Here is a 27,824-nt window from a genome sequence, read left to right on the forward strand (position 1 = left end):
GTACATAAAATAATTGTCTTATCTTAATCCCATTTGTGGTATTCAGATCACTTCCAAATCTTCAAACTTATATTTTTTAAGGTATAATAAGCAGATTTGTGCATAAATATCAATATTTATTGGATTATTATTTTAAGAAGAATTTTCCAAAATAGAACTATTATATAAAATGGTTTGAATAGGATGGGGATGAGAATGAGGAATGACTGAGAATTGGCAAGTGAGATCTTTCCAGGGTGGTAGAAATGTTCTAAAAGTGGATTGTGGTGATGTTTGCACAACTCTGTAAGCTTATATAAAATAATTTACTTGTATACTTAAAATGAGTGAATTGTATAATATGTAAACTATACTTTAATAAAGCTATTATAATTTTTTAAAGAAAAACCCGTGTATGACCATATTTTGTACTAATTATACTCAAAGGAGTAACATGACTCAGCTTTCTTAAAAATAGAACATTTCAGTATAATATTTCAATATGGAACACTATGTGTAACAAGAGGACAATACACATTCTTTTCAAGAACACATGGAACAACTAGCAAAGAGGACACACATTTGGGTTCATAAGACAAACTTCAGCAAACTTCCAAAGACTAAAATCATATAAATGAAACGTATGTATTACTTGAAAAGTAAATTTAAAAGCATTCAAAGAAGAAATATAAAATATGAACTCTCTGACATCTATTTAAAAATTTATATTTATAATTTTTATTCAGAAAACACTCTAGGCTGCAGCTTCAATGCTGAGTTCTTGCAAATATTTAAGAAAAAAATTAAAATTAAGAAAAAACCCACTAAAGTAATCTATCCAGTCAATAAACAAATAATAAGCCCTAAAAGGAGACAGGGATAGTAGTACCCAGACATGCAGCAATATATTACCTAAAATGTCCATTTCCCAACCAAACACTGAGAGACATAGAAACAGGAAAATATGACCCATACATGGGAGAAGAAGCAGGCAACAGAAATTGCTAGTGACAGCAATCAGATGTCAGATTTAACAGAAAAAGACTTCAAAGCAGCCATAAAAACATGTTCAAAGAACTAAAGGAAACCATAATTAGAGAAGTAAATATAGTTATGATGACAATGTCACATTAAATAGAGAATATCAATTAAGAGATAGATATTGATATATAGGAAAGTGAAGAGAATAAATTCTAAGAGTTCTAATCACAAGAAAAACTTTTTAATAAATTCTAAGAGTTCTAATCACAAGAAAAACCTTTTTTCTTTTCTTTATTGTATCTATATGAGCTGATGGATGTTAGCTGAATCTATTAAAATAATCATTTCACAGTATATGTAAACCAAATCATCATGCTGTACTCTTTAAACTTATACAGTGACATAGTCAATTACTTCTCAATAAACCTGGGAAAATATTAATAGAATTAGTATTTTAAAATATCAATAAAATTAAAATTTAGTATTTTTTTTTTAAAGAGAGAAAGATATTATAAAAACAATCCAAATGGAAATTCTGGAGTTTAAAAGTACGATGAATTGAAAAGTTCTCTATAGGGTCTCAACAGTATATTTGAACAAGCAGAAGAAAGAATTAGCAAATATAAGATCAACAGATAAAGGTTATGCAATCCAAAAACCAGAGAGAAAAGAGAGTGAAGAATGATCAGAGCCTCAGAGAAATGTGGGAAACAATTAACTGTACTAAGGTATGAAGAATGAGAATACCAAAAGCAGAGAAGAAAGAGAAAAGAAAAGCAAAATATTCAAGAATTTAATGGATGATAAGTTCCCAATTTATTGAAAAGCATTAATTTACCTATTCAGGAAGCCCATGAACTTGAAGAAAGATAAAAGCAAAGAAATCTACAAACAGAAAAGTCATAGTAATGGTGAAAGCCCAAGACAAGGAGAAAATCTTAAAAGCAGCACAAGAAAAACGACTCTTTACTTAAAAGAGAACAATAATAAGATCAACAGCTGACTTCTCATCTGAAAAAATGGAGGCCAGAACACAGAGGAATAAAGCATTCAAAGTACTCAAAGAAAAAAATATCAACCAAGAATTTATATCCAGCAAATCTAGCTTTCAAATCTAAAAGGAAAATAAGATACATTCCCAAATAAATAAGAACTAAGATAATTTACTGCTAGCTGACCTACCTTACAAGAAATAACAAAGGGAAGTCTTTCAAGCTAAAAGTGACAGTAATTTGAATCCACATGAAAAACAAAGAGCACCAGTAGTCATGTGGTTATAAAAGATGGTATAAATGCATATTTATTCTCCTTTTTCCCTCTTAACAGATTTCAAAGCAATTTTATAAGATAATGTGTATATAAAGTATGGTTTTGCCTATAACATAAAAATGTAATGCATTTGCTAATAACAACACAAAGGAGGTGAGTGGGAAAGCTATATTGAGCTAAGGAAATCAGTCCAGGTGATAAATGAACAAATGAGGAAATCCGTAAATGAAAATTAGGTTAATATAACAAAAGCTATAAACATACAGTTGATTTTCTTCTCTCAGCTTCCTTATAAGACATTCAACTATATAAAGTAATAATTATAATAATGTAATGTTGGGTTTGTAACCAACATTGTAACATGTACTACGTATAACTATATCACAAAAAAGAAGAAAAAATACATCTATAAGAAGTGACATTTCTATATCTCACTGGAATTAAGTTAGTATAAATCTGAAGTTGATTCTGATAAGTTAAAATTTAAATGGTTAAGTCCTATAGCAACCACTAAGTAAATAAGTAAAAGAAATAGAGTTAAAAAATTCATTAAAGATAGGAAAATGCTACAATAGAAAATATTCATTTAATGCAAAAGAAAGCAGTAAAGAATAAAGGAATTAAAAAGATCATGAGACATAGGTAACAGACAGAACGACAGATGTAAATCCAACTATATCAGTAACATTAAAGGTGAATGGAAAAACAATCTGCTCAAAAGGCAGATGGTATTAGACTGGATAATAAAACAAGATCTAACAATGTATTGTCTATAGGAGGCATACTCTAGATTCAAAGTCAAAAATCGATTCAAAGTAAAAGGGAAAATTTATCAACAATCCACAAGAAAGCTGGAGTTGCTGTACTAAACGAAAACAGACTTTAAACAAAATATGTTACTAGAGGCAGAGTGACATTTAATAATAATAAAAGAATCAATCCACCAAGAAGATAATAACATATGTGCATCTAACAACCAAGCACCAAAATACATGAAGAAGAACTTGACAGAAATGAAGGAAGAAACATTAAGACAAGTTAAGATTAATAGTTGATAACTTCAATTCCCAAGTCGAACAGTGGATAGAACAACTAGGCAGAAGTCAACAAAGAAACATAAAAGTTGAACAACCTAAAAGATATCTCTATAACACTACACCCCACAACAGCAGAATATACATAACTCTTAAGTGTACATCAAATATTGGATAGAGCAATGTTAAGCCATGAATCAAACCTGATTAAATTTACAAGGGTAAATATAATACTAAGTACCTTCTTTGACCAAAATGGAATCAAATTAGAAATCAATAATAGAAATTTCAGAAATTCAAAAATATTATGGAAATAAACAAATTGCTAAATAAAAATGTGTCAAAAAGAAGTCAAAAGGGAAATTATAAAATGTTTTGAGATGAATGACAATAAAGGCACAAATGCCAAAACATAAGCAGGTAAAGCAGTACTCAGAGGCAACACTGTAAGTGTTTATATTAAAAAAGACATCAAATCAACAACCAAGTCTTCCACCTTATGACATTGGATAACAAAAGAACAAACTAAACATAAAACAAGCAGAAGGAAGAAAACACTAAGAATTACAGGAAAAAGTATTGAAATAGAGAATAAGAAAAACAATAGAGAAAACACAACAAAAACAAAAGCTGATTCTTTGTAAAGATCAAAATTGACAAACCTATACCTAGACTAATTAATATGTTAATATTATTATCTCAATAAATGCTTATCTTAATAAACACAGAAAAGGCATTTGACAAAATTCAACACCCCTTTATTTTAAAAAGTGTTCAGCAAAGTAGGGATAAAATGGAGTTTCCCCAATCTGATAAAAAGCATCAATGAAAAACTCACAGATAACAACACATTTAATGCTAAAAGACTGAAATCGTTCCCCCTAAGATCAGTAACAAGACAAGGATACCTGTGCTAATGTTCTGTTCAACATTATACTGGAGATTCTAGATAAAATTATTAGTGCTAGTATTTTCAGCAAGATTGCAGGATACAGAATCATAACATAAAAATCCATTGTATACACTAGCAAAGAAAATCCGAATATAACATTTATAAACAACTCTATTTATGACAGCATCAAAAATAATAAAATACTAGAGAATAAATTTAACAAAAGAAGTCAAGATTTCTGGCATTTGACTTATGGCAAAAAGTACAAATCCCCTTTGAAAGAAATTAAGAAGACACGAATAAATGTAAAGACATCCCATGTTCATGGATTGGAGGACTTAATATTGTGTAGTTGGTAAGATTCTCCAAATAAAAGATTCAACACAATCTCTATCAAGATCACAGTTGGGTTTTGTTATTATTGTTGTTGTTTTGTGTGGGTGTGTTGTCTTTTTTTCAGAAACTGACAAGTTGATCCTAAAATTTATGTGGAAATTAAAGGGACCCATCATTTCCCAATTTCAAAATTTATATGAAATGTCCAGAATAGGCAAATCTATAGAATCAGAAAGGTTAGTGATTGCTTAGAAATGGGGTAAGGAGTGAGAGAATAAAAAGTTGAGAGCTAAAGGGTGCAAGGTTTCTTTTCTGAGATGGTAAAAATGTTCTAAAATTCACTGTGTTGATAGTTGCATATACCTGTGAATATACTAAAACCCTTGGATTATAAATTTTAAATGGGTGAATTGAATATATGTGAATTATATCTCAATAAAGCTGGCATTAAACAAAAAAATAAAACAAAAAAATAAAAACAATAAAATAAAACAAAGAAATGAAGCTCTTTTCCTCTTACTATTCCTCCTGCCTTCCTGAAAATTTATAAAGCTAACAGGGCTAAACAAGGCAGGGGTTTGCACTAGGGGTAGAGGTGAGGAGCTGCAGTGGCCAGCAGGGTGGCAGAGCCCTCAGCTGAGTCAGGAGCATAACCAGGCAACATGGTGTCAAAGTCCTAGAGAGGTGAGGAGTGTGTCCACCCAACAGGGTTATTAGCCAGGCATGGGAGACAGAGAATGAACAAAGACTGAACAAAGAGTGAACAAAAACTGTTCTGTTGAGCAGACTAAAGATACATTATAACATAAACGTTGTGAACTAGATCATTTTCCTAAAAAGGACATTATGGGACAATTAGCAAAATTTTAATGGGGTCTGAGAATTACATGGTAGTAACACATTGATATTAATAATTATATAAAGGAATGTTTTTGTTATATATAATTATATAAAGGTAGTAACACACTGATGTTAATAATTATATAAAGGAATTATATAAAGGAATACAAACACAATATGCAGGGATGATGGGACATTATGTCAGCAATACTCTCAAATGGCTCAGGGAAAAAACTGCTTACTACTGTGCTTGTAACTTTTCTGTAAGTTTCACTTTATTTTTAAATTTGAAAAATGAGAAAGAAAAAAAAAGATGAAGATTCAAGATAAAGTGACAAATATTAAAGATAAGCAAAGTAAATCAAACATGTATAGTCAAGTCTCTGAAGAAAACCAAAGCAAGGAAATAGAACAAACAGTGAACAGTATAAAAAATTCCTTGAAATATAAAAAGATACAAGACTGCATACTGAAAGTGCATACCATTTAAACGAGAAATCAACTCAGAATATTTAAGACCTATCTAGCAAAATTGCTGAATTTAAACAAAATCCTTTGAACATGTGGGCAAAAAGAGCAAGTGACTTACAATAGAAAGCATATTAAACTGTCATCAGACTTTCAACAAAAATACTTTAAGTCAGAAGAAAATTAGTAACAAATTTGAGATGTACAAAGAAAGGTTAGTCAAGGATTTTATAGCAAAGCAAATGGCTGTCAAACATAATGGTCCCTGATAAACTAATACCGAAATGCAGTTCTCAGAAAACATTCTTCCCATGAGTCCTTCCTGAAGAATAAACTATAGAATAAGCTTTAGATAGGCAAAACACATCAATGTAAGGAATGTGATGAACCTTAAATATATGAGTACTTTAAAACTACTAAGAGTTAAAATAAGAGAGAATAATATGTAATAACTACGTGCATTCACAATGTAGTTAATCCCTTGTATTAGTTTGCTAGGACTGCCATAACAAAGTACCAGAGTCCAAGTAGCTTAAACAACAGAAATTTATTTTCTCACAATTCTGGAGGCTAGAAATCCAAGATCAAACTGTCAGCAGGGTTGGACTCTGAAGCCTCTCTCCTTGGCTTGTAAATGACCCATTTCCCCTCCCTGTATCTTCATGTGTGTCTTCTGCGTGTGTCTGTGTTCTAATTTCCTCTCCTTATAACATTCATATTGTATTAGGACCCACCCTAATGACTTCACTTCACTTTACCTCCTTAAAGACCTTATCTCCAAATATAGCCACATTGTGAGTTGGAACTTCAACACATGAATTTTGGGGGAACACAATTCAGCCCATAACATTTATACCTCAGAAATTAAAAAATGGCAAGGAGAACAGAGAGAGCATATGGAAAACAAACTGTTTTCAGTAATTATGTCTGTAGGGTAGTATTGGTACTGTAGTTCTTAGACTGTTATATGTGTAATTATAGGCTTTTCTAATTCTAACATCCTCCATGTACTTGCCAACAAGATGTCTCAATGGGGAAGAAAAGAGATACAGATTTAACTAAGAGGAGGTCGAGATAAAACACAGCAAGTCCTAAATTTCCCATTAATAGAGACTAGAGATTCTTGGAGTACCGGCTGATTCCAGGACTGAAACAACAAAATGTTCAGGATGAGCCAGAAACATCGTCATAGGAAATAGCCAGGAAGCTATCAAAGACTACAGGGTCAGGTCAAATGGACTAAGAGACCAACTAGAAGAGATACCCAGAGTTGGAGCAATTTGAAGTTTTAAAAGAAAAACATAGTAACTGCTATAGGTTGAAACACCTCAAATACGTTTAAATCTAAAAGTTTATAATGACACTTTAAAAATTGGAGATCTCTGAATAATGAGAAAGTGGCATTAAGATTATATTATTCCCCCTCAGTGGTCATTAGGTACATTATTAGTCAGAGCTGCTAGAGGAGAAAGTTGTTAGTATATAGAAAATGTATATTAACTGGATAAACCCAGTAGGAATTACCCATTTTAAGACCAATGAGTAAAAATTATTTGAATATGGGTAATAAAATAAGGCTCTGCTGGGCTTCCCTGGTGGCGCAGAGGTTGAGAGTCCGCCTGCCGATGCAGGGGACACGGGTTCGTGCCCCGGTCCGGGAAGATCCCATATGCCGCGGAGCAGCTGGGCCCGTGAGCCATGGCCGTTGAGCCTGCGCATCCGGAGCCTGTGCTCCCCAACGGGAGAGGCCACAACAGTGAGAGGCCCACATACCGGAAAAAAATAAAATAAAATAAGGCTCTGCTGAAGGCATTGCATTGGGGGAATAAAACTAGAACTTTGGAAAAACAGAACACTTTTCTTGCCATTCACTGAAATTCTAGCATTCTAAATATAGTATAGCTATAAAGTAATACGCCTGATATTTTAAAGCAAATATACCTAAACAAGTATGATCAAATGAGTGGTGTATTTTGCAAAAGAAACCTCTTAGAACTACTCACATATATTCTATTACTCAAAATATTCCTTATATCTAGGATTTTTTTTAAAAAAACTATTTTCAGAATCTACAGGGTTTTTTAAAGACCTTTATTAACAGGTGCTTGCAGTTTACTGACTTTTTTGAAAAAAAAAATCATGTTGTGAACTTTTATTATAAATTAAAAATAAGCTTCTTAAAATCTCAACTTGAACAAATATGAAACAATTTAAAAACGTTTAAAGGTGTATTGAGAAAAAACAGCCTTAAAAAAAAAAAAAATGTTTGTCATCATCAAAGAGTCTTTAAGTAAAGAGATAGTAAAAACTCCAACCTGCATAGGTAGTGCAGGTAATACTTCTAGCTATCTGGTCACGGGGCAAAGAGCAAGCACTTGAGGTCTTCAGCTCCACTCTCCTTCTTTTCTTATTGCTGAAACTTTACATTCATTTCTTCTTGTTGGATAGCTAAATCAGATGATGGTAGAGATGGGAAAAGTGCATTTACTCAGCCTCCAGCAAGACTAATTCTCAGCTGGTGCATCTGCTGCTTTTCTCTTTGCCATCTTGTACTTTAGGGTTTTCTGGGGGTCTGCATTGGTAATTGAAGCTACGTCCTTAACAACGTTGAGGTGACTGCTGACCTTAGTCTCATCTCCTTGATTTTCCCTAGCTCCTTCATTGTGGTCCTCTCTAGGCTGTCTTGGGTGAAGTAAGCCCTTGTGGAATGGTGGTCTATAAACCACATTACATACTCTGTCTCACTGGTCTACCTTGCTCTCTTGCACCCTGGTTGTCAGCACCTTCCATCACTTCTCCCTGCACAGTAGGGTTGGAATACTGTGGTCGACACCCATAGGGTCTCCACGTAGTAAGATGGGCACAGTGGCCTGCTGTAGAGCCTGGCCTTTGGGACCACCCTCCGATCGCTCATTCTTTCTCCATTCTTATTATTCTGGTCATTCTGCTGTTAATTGTGTGGAGCACCCCTATTATGTGGACGGTATCTATCATGGTTACATCTGCTGCATATTTACTGCCTGGCACTAGAACTCCACCAGGGCCTGGAACATTCACTGCTTCCACACCCTTTTCTCCTTTCAGCAACATCAAACTCCAAGTTTCTCCATCTCTTACACTGCAAAGGTGCCTCCTGGAGTTATTCTTCTTTAGGGCAGACTGGTATACAAATACATCTTCTTTGGTGTTACTCCTATTGAAAAAATCACATCCGTTTCTTACACTGAACCATTTTACTGTTTCAAAAACCTTCACTGTGATGAGTTTCTTGTCCCTGCAGGCAGGTGCTGCAGATGTGAAGCCACAGGGGCCACTGCTCCCCATGGTGCTGCTGGGCTGGGCCTCGGCCTGGATGCTTACGGTTGTAGTGATGGTGACTGGGGTCAGCTGAGGCAGCTGTGGCTCCTTGGGGAGATGGGGGTGCTACTCAGGGCTCCCCGGGGTCGGCTCTCCATTCCCACTACCAGCTGAACTCTACAGCATTTTAAGTTATATTTTTGAAGGAGAACTGTCATCCCCAAGGGATTGATTTAATTTTGGAAAAAGAGAAAAGATTTGAAGCCATGCTTGCTGAATTAATAGGTGTCATAAAACCATCTTTCATCAAAAATACAGTTTAGTTCTAAAGTAATGAAACTGTTTCCCTGTGTCACTTAAAAACTGACCATGCAGGCAATTCCAAAACAGAAATGCAATTAACTTGAAAAATGGTAGCATATTTTGAATATGTATATATCTTCCAAAAGAAACTAGCTAAAAAGGAAAATCATTTAAAATATTATAGTTTAAAAATAAAGCTTCCCTTTTTACAGAGCAAGTTGTTTATATAACCATATTTCAAAGGCACATTAAGTACATATTACTCAGAGGCTTTTATTTCTATAAAATTTTTATTTACAAATGTACTAGACATAAAAATATGTGTGATACAGTAAAAGGAAATAATCAGGAGACCAGAAAAAACCAACTACATATAAACAGTTCCTCAAAAAGAAAAAAATGATGGAAATGGAGTGGAGTATCACAAAAGAAGAGATAACGTCTTGGTATGAAATATACTATAGCAGCGGTCCCCAACCTTTTTGGCACCAGGGACTGGTTTTGTGGAAGACAATTTTTCCACAGACCGGCGGGAAGGAGGTTTCTGGATGATTCAAGAGCATTACATTTATTGTGCACTTCATTTCTGTTATTATAACATGTAATATATAATGAAATAATTATACAACTCACCATAATGCAGAATCAGTGGGAGCTTGTTTTCTTGCAACTAGATGGTCCCATCTGGGGGTGATTAGAGATAGTGACACCCGAGGTGTGTTGCTTACATCCAGTCTACTCCGTGATCTCATTCTGCTTGCTGTCACTGCAGAAAACCCTGCTTCACAAAGATAGGATGTTGGAAATGCAAGCAGGCTTTTCAGTGCTTTTGTGGCAATCTCAGGATATTCTGCCTGACTTTAATCCAGACATATGGAGATTTGAAGTCGTCTCAAACATACTTTTAAGGCCACTGTCATTTGCCAAGGATCAGGCAGTTGATCCTCTTCTAGCATGGACAAAGTCGATTCACCTGGCTTATTCACGAATAAGTGAATCTACTCCTTCCCAGTTCAGGGGTCTTTTGTGGTTGGGAAGTAATGCTCAAACTCTTGAAAGCTGAGATAGGTGATCATGCACCAGCTGGGAGCGAAAAGGCCCTGGCTCAGTCTATTTCAAAATCTCTGCTAATGTTTGAAACATGTCAAAAATCCCAATGTTCACTCGTTGCCCCCATAATTCCAGTTTGGCTTTGAATGCAGCCACTTTATCTACTGACTTGAACACAGTTGCTGTTCTCCCCTGAAGTCACAGACTGAGTTCGTTGAGCAGGTTGAATATGTCATACAAGTAACCAAGTTTTGCGACCCATTCTGTGTCACTGAAACGTGCTGACAGTGGTGACTGTTTTTCTAAAACAAATCTCTGGAGCAGCTTTCGGAACTCAAAAACTCTGGCCAGGGATCTCCCTTTAGAAAACGATCTCACTTCTGTGTATAAGAGAAGATGTGTGTGCTCTGCGTCCATCTCCTCACAGAGCTGCACGAACAGACATGAGTTAAGGCCATGTGCCTTAATGTGGTTGATAATTTTAATCACATCCTGCAAAATGTTGTTAAGTTCAGTCGACATTTTTCGTCTAGGCAGAACTTCTCTATGGATGACACAGTGGGTAGACACACATTCAGAAGCGACCTCTTTTGACCCAAGTAGTGAAACCAGAAAGCCATCCAGTCATGGCAGCCACTCTGTCCGTGCATATACTGACACAAAATGCCCAATTCAGTTTTCCTGATATGTAATCATTCAAAGACTGAATAGTTCTGTAGCTGTGGTGTTGATTGGCAACAAAAGTGCACATAACATATCCTCATGCACATCCTCCTGAAAAATATATCGCACAAAAACAAGCACTGTTGCCTTGTCAACATCGGTAGACTCGTCAACCTGGATTGCGTACCACAGTGACTCATTAATCATCTCTAAAAATTGTGCCTCAATATCCTCTGCTATTTCATCAATTCATCTAGTTATGGTGCTAGCCGAAAGAGGAACATGTGCCACCTTTTGAACTGCAGCCTCTCCTAAAAGTTCACGACAAATGTCCTTAGCAGCAGGCAGGATCAACTCTTCACCAACAGTAAAGGGCTTCTTAGCTTTAGAAATGCGGTTAGCCACTAAGAACGATGCTCTCAGTGCAGACACATTTGATGAAGTGGCGGCCTTCAATAATTGCTTCTGCTCTTCGTGTTCACGTTTTGTTTCTTTTGAAAAACTCCAAAGGCTTGTCTTTTAATGCAGGGTGCTTTGTCTCCATGTGGCGAAGCAGTTTTGAAGGTTTCGTGGATTTGTTGGATAGAGAGTCGCCACGTATTATACAAAGCGGGCTTGGAGAATGTGAATCACCTGTTTCAATGAACCCGTAATTTAAGTAGGACTCTTGGTTTTTTCTTTTAAATGCAGCTTTCTTTTTGTTGGCATTCTTAGAGTCTTCTGCTCTCTCATCATTGGGTCTTTCTCCCTTTTCAAAGAAGCTCTCCAGCGACGTTTGATTTTTACTCATTTTGGCTAGGGTTAGCTTGTGGGCTTACCAAAACTGTGACTGAGACAAGTGTGCAGGGCAGGAAAGAGGCACACACAGAAGTGGTAAATAAAATAATGGGCGGGCCACGCGTGGACTAAATTAAGTGTCGGATTCTGACTTAAAGCCCACCACCAGATGCAGCTGTATAATTGAAGTACATCAACTCACTTGCCACTATAAAACCTGCCACCAGATGCAGCTTAATTGTCACTTGCCACTCACTGATAGGGTTTTGATATAAGTCTGCAAGCAACTGATTTATTATGGTCTCTGTGCAGTCAAACCTCTCTGCTGATGATAATCTGTATTTGCAGCCGCTCCCCAGCACTAGCATCACTGCCTCAGCTCCACCTCAAATCATCAGGCATTAGATTCTCAGAAGGAGCGCACAGCCTAGATCCCTCGCATGTGCAGTTCACAGCAGTTCGTGCTCCTATGAGAATCTAATGCCACCACTGATCTGACAGGAGACGGAGCTCAGGCAGTAATGCAAGCAATGGGGAGCAGCTGTAAATACAGATGAAGCTTTGCCCGCTCATCCACCACTCACCTCCTGCTGTGTGGCCTAGTTCCTAACAGGCCACAGACCACTTCCGGTCTGTGGCACAGGGGTTGGGGACCCCTGTACTATAGAATGAAACAAGCAAAACTAAACTATACGTTCATTTATAAAAACATTTAATGCTTCTCTTTGAATTCTGGACACTACTGTCTTCATTAAAGTTTTTTTCCTCCCACTTCAACTAATTGCCTAAGGTGTGATAATCAAGATTACTCATGACCTCCATGCTGCTAAATTCAGTAGACATTTTTCAGTCCTCAATTTACTCAACCTGTCAGCAGCATTTGAAAGTTAATCATTTCCTCTTCCTTTAGACTCATTACTCAGTCATCTTTTGTCTCTCAACTCACTTTATTGGTACCTAAATCCAGTCTTGGGGCTTTAAATCCTGTCTATATCCTGTCAACTTTAAACTTCTATCTCCAAACTACACTTCTCTCCTAAGCTCCAGACTTATCTCATTTCTCCATTTACATGTCTAATAGGCATTTCAAATTTAACATGTCAAAAGCCAAACTCTTGATCTTCCTCCCCAAAACTTAGTCCTTCCAAGTCTTTCCCATCTCAGTAAATAACAAATCCATCAATTCAGTTATTCAAGCACTGGGTCACCTTTGAATCCTCTCTTGCTCCTTTACCCCATATTTATAGTGACAGAATATCCTACTCACTTTACTTCCAAAATACATCCAAAAGCTGTCCTCTTAGAGTTTTAGTTTAGGTATGCTTTATCAAAATCCAGTCAAGTCCCATTACTTTCCACTGCTATCAGCCTTGTCTAAACTACCATCGTCTTTCACCTAAATATTTGCAATAGCCTTCTAACTAGTCTCTCTATTGCCACTGATGCTTTTAATATTGATATCAGATCAATCCACTCAAGACTCTCCAAAGGCTTTCCCTCTCACTCAAGAGTAAAAAGCAAAGTCAGAACAATCATCTGTAAGTCTTTAATTGATACCTGAATTTATCTCCTACTACTCTCCCTCTGCCTCTCTCTATCCTAGTCACAAGGAAATACAGTCACAGTGTTTTTTAATCTACCAAGTCAGAGCCTACCAATGCCCTTAAGACTTGCCCTTCCATTTGCCCTGAAAGCTGTTCCCCAGATGCACGTGGCTGGCATCAACTTCATCTCCTTGAGGTCTTTAGTAAAACCTCTTCTAATCACTCTATTTTAAACTGCAGTCTACCACTTTCCCTGTTTTTTATCTACTTTATTTTTCACATTGTACTTATCACCATCTAGCACATTATATATATATTTTTATTTTGTTTTGTTGTCTGTCTCCTCCCATGATAATGTACATCCTCTTTCCCCCCAATAAAGGCAGGAATTTTTTTTTATTGAAGTACAGTTGACTTATATTATTTTCAGATGTACTTATAGTGTACTTATAATACAGTGACATAATAATTATAAGATGTACTTATAGTGACTTATATTAGTCACTATGTTTAGTGACTGCTTCAATAGTTTTATAGATTACACACTATACAAAGTTATTATAATACTATTTATAATATTCCTTGGGCTGTACATTACATCTATGTGACTTGTTTTATAACTGGTAGTGTGTATCTCTTAATCCCCTTGATATATTTCACCCATCCTCCCATCTTTCCTCCAGCAATCACTAGTTTGTTCTCTGTATCTGTGAATATGTTTCTATTTTGGTGTATTTGTTGATTTGTTTTTTAGATTCCACATATTAAGTAAAAAAATACAGTATTTGTCTTTCTCTGTCAAAGCAGGGATTCCTGTCTGTTTTATTCACTATCATATCCCTAACCCCTGAACACCTAGAATAACAATGCCAAAAAACAATATTTAATAGTAATATTTACTAAAAGAAAGAATGACTGAAAGAGTGAATGATTCTTATTCATATTCAGTCTCTATTGGCTTGCATTAATTTATTTTGTTTTTCCTTTCTATTAAGTATGTATTGAATATATGTTACCTTTGATTTGAAAAAGAGGTCTACAGCATAGGCTGTAGGGAAATTAAATAATACTTACATTTCAAAAAAAGAAAATGATTTAAAATTTGTCATTTTTTTTTTGTCTTGGCTATTGAATTTCAGTCAATATCATTATATCACAGACACTTTATAAAATATGGAAAGTCTGCAACCATATAGCTCCATTTATATCCCCTCCCCAGAACCTACTGTTAGAGTTGCCATATATATTACATTTATATACATTATAAACCAAAAGGACAGTGTAGTAATGTTTTCTTTAATCAGTTTTGTTTATTTTAAAGAAAATAACAGAAAGGATATTTTATTTTTACCCATACAGTTAGCATTCCTAATGGTCTTCATTCATTCCTAATGATCCAACTTTCCTTCTCCAGTCTGTAATGTACATCTGGTAGCAACAAATTATCTTAATTTTCATTTATAAAACTTAAAGAATATATTCACTGAATGAAAAATTCTGGGTTGACAGGTTTTGCTCCAGCTCTATGGCTTCCCTGATTTCTAATGAGAAGTGTGCAGTTACTCAAATGATTCTTTACCTTATTTATGTCTAGTTTTTCTCTGCTTGCTTTCAAGATTTTCTCTTTCCTTTGGTTTTCTGCAGTTTTACTATAATATGCCTTCTGTGGTACTCCTTAAATTTATTTTGTTTGGAGTTTGCTGAGTTCCTTCAGTCTATAAATAGTTTTTCAACAAATTTGGGAAAGTTTCTACTATTATTTCCTCAAATATTTTTTCTGCCCCCTTCTCTCACACTTTTTTCAATTAAAAGTTAATCAATAATCATATGAGAAAGAAGTGGAAATTTTTATTCAAGCCAAATTTGAGGATTATAACCCAGGAGACAGCCTCTTAGTGAGTTCTGAGAACAGCTCCCAAAAGGTAAAGGGGGGAAAGGTCAAGTATATATGACATTTTGGTGAAGAGGGTACATGCAACCAAACGCATATCTCAGTAGAAGGCTGATGCTAGTCATGAGGAACAGACTTTTAGTTAATGATTTTAGTGCTTTTCTAAGTATGGGAAAACGTATGAGTTTGGGTTCATAAAACCTTCTCCTGAAAATATCAAACTATCTGAAGGCCAGTTCTGCCAGTTTTCCCAGAGCACAGAGTGTCTCATTCCTGGTCTCTGCCCTGAACTCCTTTCAGGGTGTATTAAAAGTCAGCAACTGCAGTGGCTAACGACTTGATTCTTGTAGAACTGGATGGTGGGAAACATTATTTTCCAATCCCTTCCTTTTCAGTTTGGGCGGCATTTCTGAACGAATTTGTCCCATGGCACTAAGAATACTCAGTCCCATGTCAGGCGAGGATTTTGTTGACAGGCCACCCAATGTGCTGTTACTGGACTAGGCCCTGTTAACAGTAGCCAAAGGCCTGTGGACCTCCTCTTTCACTAGTCTGTTATGGTCCAGGAAATGGTTCCCTCTTGTTGTTTTTTCCCATATCTAGAGTTATACTATTACCATCATTGATCTCATATGACTATATATTTGGTCAATCATTTCAAGTCACCTAATAATCATTAATTTTATCTGAGGCTCAGTAACACATTTGGTAATACAAGGAACAATAATCTTGTAAAACAGGCAGAATACAAGTATTATAACTAGTAGCATTAATAAGGTCCTAAGTATTTAAGCTAAAAACTTCCATTAGGTGTGGCCCAGTATCTCCAGTCTGTTCTGCACCAATTGCTATCTTTAAGGGAAATGATATACTGGCATTGTATATAAAGTTCACCAAACATGTCTGCAAGTACAAGGCAAGTAGTGGGTCATCATGACTCCTTACAGAATTGATAAAGGATTGTTATCTTCTAAGGAGTTATATGGCTGGCAATAGAAGGAGAAAAACTGATCTTTATGGTTGAGCAGGTATTTCTGCGTTGGAGAGGTCTGGTTAATGCATAATGCAGATGCACAATGCACACCAGAAGGGAGAAAGGAGTCCAAAGGGCAGAGAAAAACCTTATGTTTAAATTTTTCTTGTCTTGCCTTCAAATGTAAATTTTTATTTCATCACTTTGCATATTAGATTTCAAGACTGTCCCATAAATCTCTTCAGTTCTTTCCCCCCAATCTTTTCTATCTCTCTTCTAATGTTTCAATCTATATCCAAGTTCATTTATTTTTCGTTCACGTCCATTCTGCTAATAAGCAAACAGTGGATTTCTTTTTACTTTAAATATATATATTTTAGTTCCAAATTTTCCACTTGATTTTTTTATTTTGTGGTTGATAATTCCCACCTGTTAATTCATTACAAGCAAATTTCTTTACACTGCTGGTTATAAAAAGTCCTTTAAAGTCTTCATGTGATAATTAAACAATTCTATGTTATCTTGGAGGTGGCATGTGCCGATTTTCTCTTCCCTTGAGAATAAGTCACATTTTCCTAGCTCTTCATAGGATGAGTAATTTGTGATGATATGCTGGACATTTTGAATATTATCCTGTGGAGACTATATTCTGAAAAAATCCAGATGATTTTGTTTTGGGGGGTCGTTTTCTTGTTTAGATACAATTACAGATTGTCATGCCTTCTATGTGTGGTGTCTCAGATCTCAATTCAGTTCTTGAAGTCTTATTTACAATCTACTATCCGTTTGTCATGATCATACATGGTTTCATGGGTCAGGCATAGATTTTAACTGTGTTTTTTTAAAATATAGAATTCAGACCCTTTTCCGACTGCCTCTTTTCTGGGGGCCCATTAATCACCCTGTAGTGCTGCTTGCCCTAGTGCTTGTTACCTTAATTTTTCTGGCTGGGAAGTTGGTACATCAAAATAGAAAAATGAGAAACTCAGCCCATGCTGACCACTTGTTCCATGTTTTGACTCCCCTCTAAAACATCCCTGCTTTTTATTCAGTCACCAAGGCCCTCAGGTGGATTTTTTCAGTGTGATGTCCAGAGTTTTTACACGGTTATTTGTGGGAATATCAGTTTCTTAGGAGCTTTCCCTTCCATATGAGTTTTGGAAAATCTCCAAAGTGGATTTCTCGTTCTGGAGGTTGTTTTATACATTTTCTCTTATCAGTTAGGTTTTTATCCTAATATAATAAACTGTTAAAACATCATGATGCTATCATTTTCTTGAATGTAAGACAGAACACAAAACTAAATACTGAAATATCTAGCAATGAATACTAATTGCTTGACACATAGGTTATTTGATAATTAAGAAATCTCCAGTAATGATTATGAAATATCTAAACTTTGTTAAAATCTGTTCTGCAAGTTTATGTCAAAAGGCCACCTTATATATGACTTCATAATCTTGTAAACATTCAATAACTCCAACCAAATGGAGCTCCAAAATCAACTTAACTCAGAGTAAATTTTACTATACTACAGAAAGTTACACTGAGAAAGTCTGTATTTTACAAATTTCTTCCAAACCTAATGAGTTATTTAACTGATTAGTGATATCTTTCCTCATTTGCCATTTACCAAAGATAACCAAATACAAAATATTCACTGACAAGTTACACTGCTCAAAACCACATAAAGAAAATTATTTAGCACTCTCATGATCCACAGGTCAAAATCACTTGAGACAGGCTTCACAGTATAGATATTCTGAAGACATTATTTGGGGGAGAATTAATTTATTTTATTTATTTTAAAGCCCAGATGTTGACATGCGATCTACATTAAGCTCAGAACCACAGACAATACTGTCTGACCAATACAACTCTTTTATGCTGTCTCTTTTCTCCAGAGATTCTGAGGCAAAAAATATAAATACTGTGTTATTATATAACAACTAATGATGTAAGCTTCATTTGTAAAATTTCAACTAATTAATATGTCCTACATACCTTAAAAATTCCACTGTAACCCACTATCGCTTCATTGACGGGAAGTGACCTTGCCTCCTACTTTACCAAGAAAATTGAGACTATAATGTGTGAACCACCTCAGCCTTTTTCCCTGTCATAACACAGTCTGATATTCATTTGCATCCTCTGCACCTTTCCTTCATTTTCTGAATTTCCAGAGATAACTTTTTAATGACAAAATTTTTGCAGATGCCTGTCCTGATAGTAATTGTACTTTTAAAATTTACAAGTTGAGAAAATACACATGCACCCATGGACTTACAGTCAACCTCCATCAACAATAAGGGGCCCAGCAGGCTATGCCTACAGACAGGGAACTTTCAAATCTTAATGAAATACATTTTCATGAAATGCTCAAAATTTAGAGCCATTTTCTTTTAAAAGTTCTGACTCTGATGTAGGTACTCTATTGTCTATGTTAGGATTCAAGGAATAGATTCTTCATCACTTGGGTACTTGTGTACAAACAAGGTGACACAGAGTTACTACTTATTTTCACTGTTGGTATAAAAGAATGTGATAAGAAAGAGCCATATGACAAATTGCTAAGTTTGCAAAGTGGTTCAGAACAATGTTTGCGCCTTTCTGAATGGAGAATTATATAACTACTTATGTTTAACCCTTTTTCCTTTTTGCTGCCAAGAAGCTCCCACCAATTCTGAAATTTCACTATAGCAATCATACTGGATTTATGATTTGCACATCTGTATTTTCTTGATTTTCTACCTTTATTTATATTTCATTGGTTTGTCACTCTATTTAACATCACTCTGTTAGTGCTTGAAGAAAGCAACTTCACATATTAATATGGAACAAGGCAAAGAAGTATGAAAGGAAGGCAAGTTGCATATTAGCCCAAATATCTGAATTACAGAAACATTTCCATGCAAAGCCAACACATGGCCAAACTAGGACTCAAACCCAATAAAAGGACCCATGAAAGAAAAAGTGGCTGTACAAGCGTAAATTCATTTCTAGGGATAAAAACAAATAAAATGATATGGACAAAAGATGGTAGTAAATACTGTCACCTTGACATAAAAATGACAGCACTATTGTCATTCAGTATTATTATGGTTATTAAAATCATTGGGAACAGAAATATCTTTTAATAAGGGTAAATTCAAACTGTTACTTATATGTCCAATATAGAACATAAAAATTTAAAAAGAAATGTTAATCCAAAAATCCAAAGGCAAAGAAGAAATATTTTTAATGTTTAGTACTCCTTTTCTATAACACAATCTTCACATTGATTATTTAAACAGTAATTTAAAAAAAAAAAAAAAAAAACTCTTACATGAAAGACACGTGCTTCTTCAGAAATACAAATACTTTGACTTACACTTTAGAATTCTCGCTCAGCTCCAAACAGCTTGGGATATCACAATTCCTAATGTGACTTAAACAAAACTCACATATTTCCCCAGCCAGGTGTACTGCCCATTAAGAACTAATTCATATATGTGAACGTAATATCTTGCTTAAATATATCTTTGTTTTTAAAGTCAAAAAACCAGAAGAATATGATAAATCACATTAAATAATTAGTTTTGCAAAATTAGGATATGCACTACTGTACCCACTTCCTTGCCTACTGCAAAGGACAAACAAGAATAGAAGCTAAAACTGAATAATTTCAGCTACATGTAATATTTTACATCATTTTCCTTCTAAATAATTAACTATTCTTTTCGAGTTATTTCTAACATTTCAATTGTTCATAATATAATTTATATATTTCAAAATTTGAGATTTCAAATACCACATTAAGCAATATGGTTTTATAAAATTTATTATTTCAGAATTATGTCAAGAAAAGCCACAGCTTCAACATTAGAAAACATTCTAAAGAATAAAAGAAGTTCATGAAGGGAAAATACTTAAAAAGTGAAAAAGCACCTTTGAAACAAAATGAAACATATAATAATAACTCAGTTCCAAAATACAGAGATGACTTTTAAACCACATTGAAGAAAGTCTATCACTATATATTATATTGTATCACATTTCACACCTAAAACTTTCCATAGAATTTATAATAAGATGGTTTTACTACCTTATATCCAGGTCCTAACTGATGAATTGCAAATATCTGTGCAGGGTTGAGGGCTTCACTGAACACATACACGGCACCAAGTTGACCACAGAATACCCTATTTGCATCAGCAGTTTCTGAAGATCCGAGAAAGCACTTGTCATAGCTCTAGTTTTAAAAAGTCATAAAAAAATCAAATGTTTTATTTTGTAATGACAAAATATTTAAGGACACCTGCCTTCATTGTCAGGAATACCATAAGGCATAACAATAATAACAGAAGAAAGCAACAATTAAGACTCTATGGAATATTTAAATAATAAAAAACAACTAAAGATTTTTTAGGGAAAGTTAATCAGTTAAATGTTTCATATTTATGGGCAAGCAAACAAACAATAACCATCTACTCAATAATCACCTGACCAACTCTCCAAGTTCTATGGTTAAAAGCAAAAGGGCTTATAACTATTTATTTACAAAAGTAAAATAAATTTTAAAACTGTAATTATTTGTAATTGTCCATAGATAGTCATCTGAATCAACATAATGACTATTCCAAATTTAACCATAAACACACTGGACTGAATTTTAAAAGTTCTACCTAATTTCTCCACTATGGATACATTTCTCTATTTCTCTACACTAAGTTAAGGACACAAAGAAAAATCACTTCCTTCTCTTACATGAGTAGGAACTATGCAGAATCAGATAAACAATAATCACCAAAATCTGCTGACTAAAGCAGATGGTACAGTGCTCTCCATCTGGGGAGTTCAGCACCTAAGAAACCACACTTAACAAGACCCTTCCCACCTCTACTTCTTAATTCTCACCTAATACGTGGCCCCATCTATCCAGACCAGTGAAAGCAGTCACTGTTCAGTTCAGTCCTCCCAACCTCACAGGTTATTCTACACTGGAATATGATAAGCAAGACATTATATATGTATGGAATCCCTTTGGTGCCTCAGTAAAATAACCAAAAAATTGTGAATGAGGTAGAAAGAAAGACACTCCTCATAAAATACCCAATCTTTAATTAAAAGTATAGGAAATTAAGAACTGACTGCATAATGTATGTGTGTATATGTGTTATTGTCCAGGCCTCTCCATTTCTTGGAATATTGCAAATAAGTGAAAAATCAGTCTTTTCTCCCTTTCTCTTTTTAAATATGACTACAGAGTCATGACAGTCAACAAAATCACTCTGCAATAGAAAAGACTGTCCCCTTTGGAGGGCAAATATGAAGCAGAATTTCATGTGAATATTCTAATTCTGAAAAAAATCATTCTCATAAATATTTATTGACTGTGACCCAACTATGAGTTTCTAGGACAGAACAAGCAAACTGTTTCTGTAAAGGAACAGACAGTAAATATTTCAAACTCTGCAATCTCTAACTCGTTTCATCACAGATTCTTCTTTGATTTTTGTTTTATTTGAGTCTTTAAAAAAAAAAAAAACCTTTAAAAAAATGTAAAAACCAAGATAAACTTTCTACTTCTGCCTCAAAGCTTTTGAACTCACTGCTTCCACTGAATGTGATATTTCCTCCAAATATTCACATGGCTTTCTCCCTCCACTCTTCTCACTAAGACCATCTCTGGACCATCTGGCTTCTCCCTTCCCTATACCTACACTTTTATATTTGTTCCCACTTAGTTTTTCTCCACAGTATTTATCACCATTTATCTAGTAAATAATAGTCACATGTTATACTTATTCGTTCTGTTTAAGGTCTTGCTTTCCCATCAAAATAAGGTATAAGACACAACTTTTAATGCTTGAGATTCTGAAAAGAATAGAATAGTGCATTTATATTTTTGACCTAATACTTAATAATTTGGCCAAGCAATTGTCCTTTTTTTGTATCATTAATCATATCTTTTAGCAATTTAATTATACTAAATTAAACCAAGAGTTCACTTAATAGAAAAAAATTTCTAAGTAAAAGTATTGTTTCTACCAAACTATTTTATTATTCAATTCATGCTATAAACAGTGATAGATCAAACACTCAAATACATTAAAATACAGATAAATAAAAACTTACATCATTTGTGTTAACATGCCAAGCCATATCACCGTAGGACACCAGCTGTCCATTAACATAACACCGAATTTCACTGTTCCTCCATCGATTGTAAATGTGCACAATGCTGATCATGTACCACTTAAATGAAAAAAATTTAGGATATCAATATGTAATGTTTAGTTATTACTGTTTAAAAGCAACCATAACATTTATCCCACACTACAAAAAATTGCTTGAAGGAATATTAATGATCGTGCACTAGCATTTTTTCAAATTCCCTTTCCCATTTCTCATTTTACAGGTGAAAAAAATGACTCATAAAGAATAAATGTGTGATGGAGACGGAGCAAGAACGCTTTCAGCTCTGGACTGACATCCTTCCACTATACCAAGATCCAAAAATTGTGGAAATACAATTATATTTATGCTCATTCATTTAATAACATTTGCATTGCGCCAGGCACTGCAAATACCCAGTTTTTACAGACAGACCATAGGTTCAAACTCTTCTGGAATTTATGGAGCAGTGGAAGAGCCATACATTAGACAAGTAAACAAATACAGAATTAAAAATCATGATGATTACTGTGGGGAAATAAGAACAGTGTAAACTGAGAAAGAATATCCTAGGATTCTACTTTGGATTGAACAGTCAGGAGAAATCTGTCAAGGAAAAAAAATTAACATTTATAATAAGATTTAGATAATTTCAATTCCACAATTTAGAATTATTAAATCCAGGAATAATTATATTTAACTTAATAATGTGTGACTATTAATTAAGAATCAAGGAATGAGTTTATACTCAGCTCTCATTTTATAGTTACCAGTGTCAACAAAAAGCATTTTAAAGTCTATTTTCATATGAGATGATTTAAGTTCTATAACAATTTGTGGATCTAATCCTTGGCCTCTTTGGAGTTAATAGCCTAATGCAGATAATATAGAAATATTATTTCTAAACTACAGAAAAATACAAATGATTTATAGATATTTAAACAATTATGCTTTCATCAGTTAAGAGAGATTTAGACTAGTTTTCCCCAAAAACATAAAAATATAAAGTACAAAGTTTGTTCTTCAGATTAGTTAAAAGCACTATTCAATTTATTTCATACATATTTTACATAATATAAAGCCATAAGAGTAATTCTTAACCACTAAAATATTAATCATTTCAAGGTATCTGAAATACTTTGAACAAAATTCAATTTTATTCATTTTGATTTAGAAAATAAAAATAGTGCACTGAACAACTCACAGAAGACAGTAATACAAGCAACACTTTTCCTCAATTACATAAAAAAAAAGTCAGGTCAAACCATTTAACCCCTAAAACATGTCTGTTTTAAAGTTGTTTTATTCTAGATCATCCTTAATTTACTGCAAACTGAGGCTTTCACCTGACCTGAAAGCAACATATATGTTGGCCCTGATTAAAATTAGAAGAAAATCTTCAAAGTTGGTCATTTAGTGACTCATGTTTCTAAATATTATAAAATTATCAAGAAACTGAGCTTAAAATAAATTTAAGAAAAATCTTATAGAAGTTTACACGTATAAGAATTAAAATTTACCTCTCTAACACTCATTGAGTTTAAAAAGTTTCAACCAGAATGCTATCTGGGTAAAAGAGGAGATACAATCTTTATATTTTGGAATAAAATTTTTAGAAATTTTAAACCTCTAAATACAACAAAAATAAATAAATATCTATTAATAGAAAGGGATTTTCTGTTGCCCAAAGACAATTTTAATATATGAAAATTATGAAAAACTGTTCCTAATACATATCTGACACCCATAAATAAGATACCACGGACTATATTTCTATTTATTTTTTATCTACTATTTTTTCATTATGAGATTTTTTCTGACAAAATTGATATTATTTACTCCTCAAAGTCGTTCATTCAAAGAATTTACTGTGGGCCTACTTCATGGCAAGTGTCCCCCAGATTGTAGGCACATAAAGAAATGTAACATATACAGCCTAAAGGAGGTTTCATTAGAGAAACAAACATGAAAACAACTATAAAACAATGGATAATATCTAAATTACATATATGGGAGCAAAAGAAGTAATGACTAACTGAGGGTAGGTAGAAAGGAAAGACAGAGAAGGAAGGCTAACAGAGAAGAGTTCACTAAAAGAGTAAAATAAAGCTTAAGACTAAACTTGAAGGATGAATAGAACAGTTGAGTAAACAAGGGGGAAACATTCCAGGCAGAAGAAACTTAATATGGTACATGGAGCACAGCGGTTTGACAAAACTTTTCTCAGTGTTCAGGTGTGGCAGGCAAAATAGACAAAGACCAGATCATAAAGAGCCCCATAGTTCACCTTTTGTAACTGGCCTTTAGTTTTTGCATAATGTGGTATAATTAAAGAATTTTGAGCAGGAAAGTGAAATGATCATCTCCATAGTTCAGGAACATAACTGGCAGCAGTAAGGAAGTGGGGCGGTTAGGCAAGTGTGGATGAAGATAAATGAAAATCACAGCAAAAGTCCAGGTAAGAAAACCATAGGAGCCTACACTAAGACAAAGGCATTGGTAATTTTAAAAAGCGGGGACAGCAACTAATTAACAGAACTGACTGGAACTGCTAATATAGAAAAAGGGAGTCTAAGATGGTTTCCAATTTTTCACTTAAATGGGTAGTGGTACCATCAACTTAAGATAATATAGTTATCCAGTTATTAGCCAGATAATTAAGTTTGGAGTTATAAACAGAGTTTGCTTTTGGTCATAACACTAACATTAAAGGTTAAATGGGTGAATAAATGAATACACAATTTAATGAATATATTGATCTCAGAACGAACAATACTTATTTATAGGAAAATTAACGTTTCTATTCTCTTCCCTTAGTAAATCAAGATATACTCTACAGATAACAGACAAATGTCTTTTTAAATCAAAAGAGCCCAAGTTTTGACTTGATATTTTTTGACTAAAGGAAACAGGAGTAAACTCGGAGACTATATATGCATACTGATACTATACATGTATGCTGAGGTCTACATTTAGTTTGAAACTCAAAAATAGATCTATAAAAGAAATACAACAACAGGAACAAGAAAAAAGGATGCATATTAAGAATTCATCAGAAAAGTGTAATATGATATTTATACAAATATCAATTGTAGCTAACATGTATTGAGTAAATTTACTACATAGTAGGTAATCTGCTAATTGTTTACATTCACTTTCACAAGGTCAAACATCTGGTTAAGTGGTAGCACTAGGAAAGCACTTTTTGATAGTCTAGCTAAACCCCTTATTAGGCAGGATAACAACTTAGCTAGGGTATACCCTTTAAAAACTAAAGAAAGGGAAAAAATAAAAAATGGAGTTATCTCGAATAATGAAACAGTAAAATCAAATACTAATGATTTTCAAGATTTATAAAAATCTTTACAGAAGGCCTTTCAAAACCCATATCACTCCCTGATCCTGCTCCTAACAAGATATATACAGAGAGAGAGACCTATTACAACTGGGAATGCATTTTTCAAAGGGGAAAAATGTAAAGACAGAGAGAGAAAGAGAGGGAGAGGGAGAGAACAAAGGGGTTAAATTGCTTTTTATTAGTTAATGGCAATTTTATTTGATCCTTAACTTGACGCTAAGTTTTCTTATTTATACTCTTTAAACCACTGTTTCTTAAACTTGTCTGATGAGAAAAATCACCTAAAGCATTTGTTAAAAACTCATATTCCTGACATGAAAATGATAATTCCACTAATCTGTATTTCTAACAAGCTTCCACTAAAATTCTAAATAATTTGGCACATCTGGCAAACTGTCTGGGTAGCATCCCAAATCTAATAAATCAGAATTTCTAGAGGAGAGGCAATGAGATTTATATGAAAAAAAGTGGGATTTGTATCAAGAAAATATAACTCCCATTCTAATGTATAAATTTATTTAGAATCATTACTTTTAAGCTATTTTCTAAGTATATATTAATGAATTATTGTTAAATTGACGTTCTTTAATAGAAATAATTATTAAACTATCCCTTACATAAGAGAAAGATTTTTATTAGACTCATGTAAAAATAAAAATATATATTTGAAAACCCCATCCAAAATAATATTTTCTTCAGTATGTGGCACAATACACATGGGATCATAAGCAAACAAGAAAACAAACAAAAAAGAAAGAAAAAGAAATGAAGCATTCTCACCACCTTACATGGGCTCATCAAATCTGCTATGGTTGTTCCTGTGGATAAGGGGTAGAGTATGCCCTGAAGAAGGTGAACAAAATCACTGCTCTATATCCAAGAAAGACCCTTGAATCTGGAAGGGGGACCAGGCCTTAAACATTTGGGAAGGAGAACTATACTTCTTATTTTTTTCATACAGCAGGTTCTTATTAGTTATCCATCTTATACATATTAGTGTATATATGGAGAACTATACTTCTGTCCCTTGTTTTTTTTAGACTCTGGACTTTCAAATGTTTCATTACTGTGACACGAAGATGGAGTCCAGTAAACAAAAGAAAGATCTCTCTAGTAAACCCCAGCTGATAATGAGTGAATTATATCTATATATCTAATGATACAGTTGCATGTTTCTCTGCATTTTCTCTTGTTATTCTTTACCTTTAAACAGACTTTTAAAAGTACATTTCAACTTGGTCTCTGAATATCCATATTCTAGCGGATATTAAGCAAAGGCATATTTCATGGGTCTAAACATTAACAGGAGAGCAATATCCCTCTCCTTGAAGCCATCGTTACTTAAGAAGCTGAATTTAGTGAAACCTTCAATCTCAGGAAACAAGATTCAGGGCTGCTAGGATCAGCTGAATCTCCCTTAAGAAAAGTCTCTCTGTATTACCAAACCTGGAGGTTTAACATTAGACTTAGAAAGGGAGTTCATCATCTATAAATCCATAGTGGAGGACAGCATACACACACATACACTAACCAGTTACTCTGAAGTTTGAATCTCTAGTCTAAAAACTGGTTCTGTTACCTAAACCAAATAAGGTTAGAGGAAGAAGGAGGAAGAAAAATAAGAAAAGAGAGAGGAGGGAGAGGAGAAGAAGGGGAAAGAAAAGGGAGATGAAAAGGATGAGCTAAAGAGAAGGAGGAGGAGGTAAAGGAGGAAAGGGAGAGAAGAAGGTAGAATTACAATTAGAGTAACATAATTCCTCAGATCTACAATTAAAGTCACAAAGCTCATATAAAAGTTTGCCTTGGAATAATCTTTGAATGAATAATGATTGTTGAAATACTTTAATATTGTTTTCATAGATGTGCAGAAAATTTAAAAGATACTGCATGATTTCTGTATATTATATAGTACATTTACATATTATACACAAATCATATATAATAATATATTATAAATAAATTATATAAAATATATACCAAAATTTTAGGATCAGAATGAAGATCTAAGAATGT

The 27,824-nt window shown here is 34.0% G+C and overlaps 1 protein-coding gene and 1 pseudogene across 4 annotated transcripts in view; both read right to left on the minus strand.

Annotated features, from left to right (window-relative positions):
* Positions 1–27,824, minus strand: part of NBEA (neurobeachin) — a 627,914-nt gene that overhangs the window by 531,272 nt on the left and 68,818 nt on the right. For all 4 annotated transcript variants that reach the window (XM_027116524.1, XM_027116522.1, XM_027116523.1 and 1 more), the window contains exons 7-8: positions 22,415–22,534; positions 20,382–20,528 (exon numbers count right to left, since the gene is read on the minus strand). In XM_027116524.1, coding sequence (XP_026972325.1) covers positions 20,382–20,528; positions 22,415–22,534 — 267 coding nt within the window. The remainder of the gene's footprint in view (positions 1–20,381; positions 20,529–22,414; positions 22,535–27,824) is intronic.
* LOC113625526 (nuclease-sensitive element-binding protein 1 pseudogene) lies at positions 8,304–10,971 on the minus strand (annotated as a pseudogene).

Source organism: Aethalodelphis obliquidens, unplaced genomic scaffold (assembly GCF_003676395.1).
Source record: "Aethalodelphis obliquidens isolate GAN/ISIS:26980383/991018 unplaced genomic scaffold, ASM367639v1 scaffold16, whole genome shotgun sequence".
NCBI classification, from domain to species: Eukaryota; Metazoa; Chordata; class Mammalia; order Artiodactyla; family Delphinidae; genus Aethalodelphis; species Aethalodelphis obliquidens.